Source organism: Pipistrellus hanaki (genome assembly GCF_964339955.1).
Source record: "Pipistrellus hanaki genome assembly, chromosome: 16".
Taxonomy (NCBI): Eukaryota; Metazoa; Chordata; class Mammalia; order Chiroptera; family Vespertilionidae; genus Pipistrellus; species Pipistrellus hanaki.
In genome coordinates this window covers 36,756,763-36,765,216 of record NC_140518.1, presented here as the reverse complement: position 1 = coordinate 36,765,216, position 8,454 = coordinate 36,756,763, and the positions used below count along the sequence as shown (strand labels likewise).

The window sequence follows — 8,454 nt, the reverse complement described above, 5'->3', positions numbered from 1 at the left end:
CGGAGGGAACCGGTGCCGCCGTGGGGCTCCGGGTGGGGCGCTGGCGGGTGGACTCGGTGCCGGGAAGCCCCTGGGGAGGCAGCGGGGTGGAGGGCAGGGTCCCGGGGTCCCGGAGGCGGAAGCTCGCCCCGCTGGCGTGACGGTGGGACGCGGGGGCTGCCCGGTGCTGGGCGAGGAACGCTGGACTTGGGGGGCAGACTTCTCGCCCAGAGCAATCCTCCTTGCCTTTTGGGGACCCAGCCCGACTTCATTGTGGCTGGGTCTTGCCCACGAGCCTTTCCATCACTGCTTCCCGGAAAGACAACTCTGGGCTCAACGTGTTTTGCTTTTAATGAAAGACCCGGGAAAAGAACGCTGCGGGGAGCGGCCTGGGAGCTGGGGGGGGGGGGGGGGGGGTGAGCCGGGAGGCCCGGGGGCTGTTGGTGCCCAGTGCAGAGATGGGAGGGGAAGCTGGAGAGGCTAAGGACTAAAACCGGGGAAATGCCTTTGGGGGTGATTCCAGCGACAAGGAGGCGGCTCGGGTCCCTGAGGCAGCGCCAGCCTGTTGGATAGGCAGGATGGTTTCTTTACCATCCATGGGCCTTTTCAGTCTGCAGAGCCTTCATAACGGTTCTTCCTTATTCCTCGGGCAGCTCCATCCCCCAGGTACTGGAAAGGGGGTTCCTACTGGCTCTGAAAGCGCTGCAGGGGGTCAGAGAGCTCAGCCGCCTGGAGAGGAAAGATCCTTCCTGGACCAGGGGACTCCAGGGAGACCAAAGCAGCTGCAAAGAGGAGAAAGATTGAAAAAAAGAAAGAAAAGTATGTCCCTCCAGATTTCCCAGTGCCCATACCCAGATACCCCCACATCTCTGATTTGTTCCCCTCAAACCCAGCAAGCCAACTTGGCTCTTGGCTTCCGATGCCTCTCCATGCAAGCCCCGGCACCCACATCACCCTCCACCCCCCTTCCGACTTCCTCTCGCACCGTACCTGGGCCCTGCCGGGAGGGAGGGCGTGGTCTCCTTCCTGTGGGAAGGCCGCCCCCTCCTCTTCCAGGTCAGGGCGCTCGCTGGTGCTGGGGAGCCCACAGCTCGCCTCGCCTGGCACCGGGGGCTCGGCTGCAGCGCCAGAGCTGCTCCACTGGGCCTTCTTTAGTCTGTGGAGATTTTAGGCTTAGCAGGGGTGCCTGGAGGCCACTTCCGGTCTCTCCATTCCTCACCTTTCTGTCCTAAAACACTGCAAGCTGGGACCCAGGGGCATTGTCCTTTGACTTCCAACGCTCCACTCCCACTGTCTGCTCCCCTCAGACTGAAGTGTGTTTGGTCCAAGGACTCAGAGGTGACCACCAGCTGCCCACGATCCTCCCGTTCTCTGGAGTGCTTTCCTGTGCTAAGCGATCCAGTTTCCACTTCTTCCAGCTCCTATGGCTCCTGCACCATCCCTTAGTTCCCTCCTTCCCACATTATGGAAATTCTGCTGCAGTCCCACCAAGTTCATGATTCATTCCCAAACAACCTCCAATTCGTTCAAAACCCTCCACCCCTTCCTTAGCTCAAACCATTCTGCCTCCAAACCCTGCTAGGCGCCCGGAGCCCAGATGTCTCTCCTTACTCATTGATGATTCTCTGTCGCCTCCTTAGGTCCTCCAGGTGGTAAGTGACAGCCCTTACTCGGGCTGGGATGCCCCCACGTCCCTGCATTCCTGCCAGATACGACCTCCTTCTCTTTCTTCTGAAGAGCAGCTCAGGGGGTGGGAGCCCCTCAGGGCCGTACACGCCAGGCTGGGAAGAACCGGTGGCTCCCTGTGCCGAAGACGGGAAAGGAGAGAGATGGCAGAACTGGGGCTCTCGGGGAGCTTCCACTGACATAGGGAGTCCGGGGTCTTGGGAAGCTCAGATCACGAAAACGGCTGTGATCAGGAAAACACGACTGATAGAAAGGAGGGCCTGCTCCGTGCTTTGGTTGGGGGGCGCTAGAGGGGACGTGGACTAGGAGAGCTGGGGTGCCATTTTAACTGGGGAGTAGTGAGGGGCAGAAAGTCTGTCATACCAGCAGGGGTGGGGTGCACTGTTCTTCCATCCAGGTGGAGCTGTGAAGCACAAGAAAGGGGGCTAAGTGCAGAGAGGCACCCCCATCCGGGTTGTTTCTCTAAAGATCCCTCCCAACCACCTGTTTATCTGGCATGAGGAGCTACAGTGTCCATCAGCCGGCGAGGCAGTTATTCCCAGACTAGTGCATATTGCCATAAAGCTTTCCCCGCCTTAATCCTCACCTGAGGACATGCTTTTATTGACTTTGGAGTGAGAAGAAGGGAGAGAGAAACATTGATCGGTTGCCTCCTCGCTTGTGCCAACCAGGGATCAAACCTGTCACCTTTCCTTGTTCCAGCTAACTGAGCCACACAGGCCAGGGCTATAAAGCTTTATGAGTGTTAAAAATTGTACAGCCTATGCCGAAACCGGTTTGGCTCAATGGATAGAGTGTCGGCTTGGGGACTGAAAGGTCCCGGGTTCAATTCCGGTCAAGGGCATGTACCTTGGTTTCGGGCACATCCCCAGTAGGGGGTGTGCAAGAGGCAGCTGATCGATGACTCTCTCTCATTGATGTTTCTAACTCTCTATCTCTCTCCCTTCCTCTCTGTACAAAATCAATAAAATATATTTAAAATATATATATATATATATATATATATATATATTTTTTTTTTTTTTTTTTTTTTTTTTTTTTTAATTGTACAGCCTCACCTTCCCACCTCCAGTTAGTCCTCATTTTCTCCATTTCTACCCACCTGGGCTTTTGACTAAGGTTGTCCCAGAAGATGTCTCCATAACGCTGGGGTGTCCGTCTGAGGCTCTGGGAAGGCAAGCTTGGGGGGGAAGATCGGCTGACCACCCTGGAACACCTGAGGTGAGGACAAGGGAGGCTAGGATCTGGCTCTGCCCTTAAATCTACTCACCCCAGGGATTCAGAGGCCCTGTCTTATTTATTAATTATTTATTTTTAGTTAATCCTCACCGAGGATATTTTTCCATTGATTTTTAGGGAGTGGAAGAGAGAGGGAAAGACAGAAACATCTATGTGAAAGAGACACATCGATTGGTTGCCTTCTGGATGTGCCCCTACCAGGATCCCTGGGCTGGGGAGGAGCCTGCAATCAAGGTATGTGCCCCCTTTTTTTTCTTCAAGGTATATGCCCTTGGCCAGAATCAAACCGGGACCCTTTGGTCTGCAGGCTGGCACTCTATCCAGTGAGCCAAATGGCTAGGCCCTGTCTTTCCATGAGACCTTACAACTACTCAGACGCTCACAGGCTATGTCCCCACTTAATCCATTTTAGCTGAGGAAGGTGGTAAAGCCTCTGATTTGAAAGATTGGAGCTGGGATGAGGGTGGAGATTGGCTATTGTTGAGCCTCAGATCTCACTGAATCTCAAGCTGCTAAACCCCACAACCGGAGAACATCATATTTAGCAAGCGGGGCTGTTAAATAGGAAGGCCCAGCGATCAGCTATTCAGATGATGATTGACAGGTTAATGCAAGGATGCAGGAGAGCAGAATTCCTGCTTACTCCTGCTTCGTCTCCCCCATCTCAGGAAGACTAATGTCTTTGAAGGTGGTGAGGGAATTACGGAGCTGTTTGAGATCAGTGCTCCTCACCTCCAAGCCTGCGGACTGAATGATGACTGCTCTCCTGCTCTCTAGGAGGAGAGTGTCCGGGGGCTTAGACCTGAGCCCTGCATCTTCTCCATTCCCATCCCTCCTTAGGTGATCTCAGTCAGGCCCATGACTTAATCTCCTCCTGCCCCTATAACTTTAAATACCACTAATGACGCCCAAATCTGTGTTTCTAGCCAGCCTCTTTCCTGAACTCCAGACTTGCAGGTTCAATTGCCCACTCAACATCTCCTTAGCCTTCCCATCTCACTGAAAGGCCCCTAATGCCCAGTTTTTAGAGCCCCAAACCTGGAATACCTCCTTTTCCCTCACCTCCCAAATCTATCAGCAAGTCCTATCAATTCTACAACTAAAATACACCCATATTTGACCACTCCTCCTCATTTCCACTCCCATCACCATATTCCAGCTCATCTGCTACACTGCCTGGACTATTGCAATGGCCTCTTTCTATCTGATCCCTACAAACTACTCTTCACAGAACAGCCTGAGTGATCTTTTAGACGCGATCATGTGAAATGATGTATAATTTGAGATTTACTTCAAAATAATCTGAGTAGTAGGAGGCTGGGTGAGTATACAGATGAGATGATTATCCACATAATGACAATTATTGAAGCTGAGTTCATTTTGCTACCTTCTCTACTTCTGTATTTGTTTAAATTTTCTGTAATAAAAAAGTTGAAGAAAAAAAAAAAAAAGCCTGCAGTTATTTCCTTGCTTAAAAACTTCCACTGATTGCCCTACCTGGTTTTTCTAGTGCTTAGAGCATTGGTCCAAGGACTGAAGGGTCTCAGATTTTATTACGGTCAAGGACCTACCTGGATTGCAGGCTGGATCCCCAGCCCTGATCTGGGACATGTGGGAGGCAACCAATTGATGTGTCTCTATCACATGGATGTTTCTGTCTCTCCTCCTCCCTTCTATTCTCTTTAAAAATCAATGGAAAAAATCTCGGGTGAGGGTTAAAGAAACACCAACTTCCACTGATTTCTACTGTACTTGGAGTTAAATCCAAACTCTTTTCAATGGCCTACTAGGTCATCTGCCTGTCTGAATTTACTGTCTATATTTCTCTCATCCTAAGTTTCCGGTACACTGGCCTGATCCTGGTCCTAGAAGATACCACGCCTGTTTCTGGGAGCTTTAAAAGACCTGCTATTCCTCCCTGGCTGGTGCTCCCCAATGGTCAGAGCCACGGCCCTCACGCTGAAGGGTCTTGGAGTTTGATCCCAGCCCCAGTCAGGCCTCGTGCAGGAGACATTCAATCAATTATCATTCTCTCTCTCTTCCTCTCCCCCTCTCTCCCTTCCCAAGAAGTGAAAAAATAAAACCTACGATTCCTTTTTCTCCCTAGTGGTTCTTATCAGACTGGCCCCTTCTCATTGTTCAGATCTCAATTTAAATTCACCTCCCTAGAACAGTCTTTCACAATCACCTTACTACATTCTATTTTCCTATTATACTGTTTTTTTTTAATTTTTCACTAGTTGAAATGAGGTTTATTTGCATATTCTGTCTCCTCCTTCTTGAATGTAAGCCCTTTGAACAGGACCCCTGTCTTTCTACTTGCTGAATCCCTGGTGCCTAATACAGTGCCTGGAACAATGCAGTGTTCAAAAATGATTTGTTGAATAAATTAATGAGTCATCAATCCCCTGAGCCCAGGCATTGAGCTTCTTGTTCCTTATTTCCAACTCTTCTTAGGAAAGAGCCCAGGCATGCAATCTCCTCTCCATCCTGCCCCTGTTCTCCCCACTGGGTGGGGACGACTCACTTGGCAAAGGGGATGAGGTTGTCTCCATCTTCCTGTACCTGCATGACTGGACTGGGCTGGCTGGACTGAGGGCTAGGAGGATAATGAAAAATGAGTCATTCACTCATGGAAATGGCTGTAGGGATGAGACCAGTAGCAGACCTAGAGATTAGAAAAAGGATAGTGGGTCCTGAAAAAGGAAAAGAGCTTTAAAGGTATTCCTGGTGCCAGACATGTCTATCAGCTGAATATGCAGGTTGAAGATGGAGAGCCTAGGAAACGTGGATGTGGTAAAAGGTAAAGGAGAAGCCCTAGCCGGTTTGGCTCAGTGGATGGAGCATTGGCCTGCAGACTGGGGAGTCCCAGGTTTGATTCCGGTCGGGGGCATGTACATTGGTTGTGGGCACATCCCCAGTGGGGTGTGTGTGTGAGGCAGCTGATAGATGTTTCTCTCTCATTAATGTTTCTGACTCTCTATCCCTCTCTTTTCCTCTCTGTAGAAAAAAAAAATCAATAAAATATATTCTAAAAAAGATAAAGGAGAAAATAAAATTTCTGAAGCCAAATGTATAGAGTAGGTGAAATTTACAAATGGCAGTTAAGTTCCTTAATTAGGAGATGATGAAATGAAAAGGGATGGCAGGTGGAAACTAGGTAGGACAGAGGTTTCTATGGATTGTGGTATGGAATTGGTGGTTGGGGGCAGTTAGAGAATTGAGGGTTGAGACCAGTAGCAGATCTAGAGATTAGAAAGAGGATAGTGGGTCCTGAAAAAGGAAAGAGAGCTTTAAAGGTATTCCTGTGGACAGAGTGGTCACAGGGAAGGAGGGGGCAGTTGGGAATGTCTACAGGTCAAGGTGCGCAAAGGTCAGTTGCATGGAGCCAGGGGCAGGGGAGCCAAATACAACCCGAGAGCCAGCTGGGATGTAAGGATGCCAGTAGCAAAGAGTGTCTGTAGGAAACGTAAAAGGAAAGGCCGATTGGAAACTTTATCCAAGGGCAACCGCAGATGGGCTGGGACAGCAGTCAGGTGAGAGAGAACAGAGGATGCGTGGGGCTGAGGTGGCCTGTGGGATGGAGTTGGGCTGAAAAGGCAGGAGGGGTCTACATGGGAAGCCCTGGGCCGGACGGGGTAAGCTGGCCTCAGGGGCCAGGTGGGAACTGAGGGCCATTCGGACTCAGGTGGTTGGGTCTAAACGGGTGACCTAGATCTGAGGGACAGGCCGGGGCCTCGGGAAAGGGGACGGAGCACTCGGCAGTTGACCGGGGTGCAGTCAGGGCCTCCCTGAGCAGATGAGGGCCGGAGGGGTCTGGGCTGCGGAGGGAGGGTGGGCGGCCCTGCCCGGAGGGAAGGGCCAGGCCGGTGTGTGGCTTCGCCTAAGGGGGCTAAGGCGGCCCTGGCGTGGCAGCCAGACGGGCACGGGCAGGCCTTCGCGGGCAGCCACGCCTGGGAGTCGGAGGACCGCAGCGGCCCCCCATGGATGAGGGCTCCTGCCTGAGGGGACGGCCTGGGTCTGCAGGGGCGGGCGGCCTGGGCCTGAGGTGGCGGCAGGAGCAGAGCGCCGGTGGCTGTGCCGCCGCTGCCCGCACTTGGCCCGGGCACCTGAGGCAGCTGCCGGCGAGTTCCAGTTCTAGAACGCCAGGCCGGCGGCGACGGGGGCGGGGCCTGCGCGGAGCCGCCTCCTGGGCGGGGCCCGGCGAGAGGCCACGCCCCCGAGCGCGCCTCCGCCGCGTGCGCGTGCGCGGCGCTGGCCCGTGTCCCCTGTGGGGTCCGCCCCACCTGCTCTGGCTCCTCAGGCGCTAAGAACCTTCCCGAACCCTGGCGTCCAGCTCGCCCTTCGGCGGCCGTGACTTGGTTCCGCACCCCCCTCGCCCTCGCCCGCCCGGTGGGCCCACAGTCCCGAGGGCATTGCCCCTTTAACAGCGGCTCCAGCCGCTCCCGGGCCCCCGCTCCGAGCGGCGCGCCCCCGCCCTCCCGCGTGCGCGCGCCCGCCCGCCGGCTCCCCGCCCCTCGCTCCCGCCCCAGCTCGCGCTGCCCGGGCGGGCGCCGGCCGCTGGCGCCGCTTCTGCAGCCGCCCGCGGGGCGTGAATCGGCCGCCCGCCCGCCGCCCGGGGACCCGGCGAGGGGCGGGGGCAGCCCCGAACCGGCCCCGGATCGCCCCGCTCGCGCCCCCCGCTTCCCGGGAAGTCTGTCTCCGTGCGCCGTGCCGGCCGCTCGGGAGCCCCGCCGCCGCCGCCAAGTGAGAGCTGGGGGAGGGGAGGGAGGGGCGCCCGCGGAGGAATGTGTCGGGCTGGGGGGCGGGAGCGGGGTCCCCGTGTGAGCGCGACCCGGGAGGGCCGGCTGGCCAGGGAGCGGGTCATGTGCTGTTTGTCCCGCGGAGGCGCGGAGAGGTGCCAGGCCCGGGCCGCCGTCGGTTGGCTGCACCGGAGGACGGGGACCGGGCCTGGGTGCGGACTGCCGGGCGGGCAGGGTCCAGGCGGTCCTTTAGGCTTCGGTTCGGGTGGGTCGACCCTTCCCGAGTCGTGGCCCTCCCTGCACCCCCTGCTCCTTTGCGCTGCACTGGCTGACCTGCCTGTCCCCTAGCCCTTTCCCCGCTGTCCCCGAGCCGGGCCATCCCAGTCCCCGCTCCGTTGGCCCCCATGGGGGAAACCCTTGAGTGTCCCCACCAGTGGGATCAGGATCTGGGGGGTCAGGGCTGTTCTTCCTGAGAAAGCCTCTAGTTTCAGCTATTCCCTTCCTGCCCTGGGACAGACCAGCCCTCGCATTCTGTGCTCCCACCCCCAAGGCCGGTGAGGTGAGATCCAACCAACATGACAGGAGTTTGAGGCCCTTTAGGGTCTCAGAAGGGGCCCCGGCATCCCCGAATCTCTCTCCACACTCTCCACCCTGCCTCCGTGGGCGTAGGCTGCTCAGCCTCTCCTCCCAGGGTGTGGGCACCCGATCACCCACATTCCTGGGCTCCAGTCTGGCACCTTCCCCAGGGCAGTGGACGCCATAGCATTGGCCTCAGGCAGGGGGCCCAGACCTGCCTGCCCCTTTCCCT

The 8,454-nt window shown here is 55.8% G+C and overlaps 1 protein-coding gene across 2 annotated transcripts; it reads right to left on the bottom strand.

The window, feature by feature from the left end:
• Positions 1 to 48: 48 nt before the first annotated feature.
• Positions 49 to 7,062, bottom strand: INCA1 (inhibitor of CDK, cyclin A1 interacting protein 1). 2 transcript variants are annotated; one of them, XM_084863316.1, is made up of 7 exons: positions 7,014 to 7,044; positions 5,432 to 5,503; positions 2,768 to 2,881; positions 2,029 to 2,068; positions 1,591 to 1,781; positions 970 to 1,135; positions 49 to 761 (listed from the first exon to the last, which is right to left on the bottom strand). In XM_084863316.1, exons 2-7 carry the CDS (start codon positions 5,473 to 5,475, stop codon positions 618 to 620), a joined length of 699 nt encoding a protein of 232 aa, XP_084719442.1. In that variant the 5' UTR covers positions 5,476 to 5,503; positions 7,014 to 7,044; the 3' UTR covers positions 49 to 617. The 2 variants fall into 2 exon arrangements, with proteins under 2 accessions (XP_084719442.1, XP_084719443.1); XM_084863317.1 differs by lacking the exon at positions 2,768 to 2,881 and having other exon boundaries at positions 7,014 to 7,062.
• Positions 7,063 to 8,454: the final 1,392 nt, after the last annotated feature.

Excerpts from the sequence above, each read along its gene's own strand:
- INCA1 (XM_084863316.1), bottom strand. The coding sequence starts at position 5,475 with ATGCAGGTACAGGAAGATGGAGACAACCTCATCCCCTTTGCCAA. Across the intron at positions 2,069-2,767 it reads AACCTTAGTCAAAAGCCCAG|CTCCACCTGGATGGAAGAAC; the intron begins GTGGGTAGAAAT and ends TGTGCTTCACAG. Across the intron at positions 762-969 it reads TCCCTCCCGGCAGGGCCCAG|CTGCTTTGGTCTCCCTGGAG; the intron begins GTACGGTGCGAG and ends TCCTCTTTGCAG.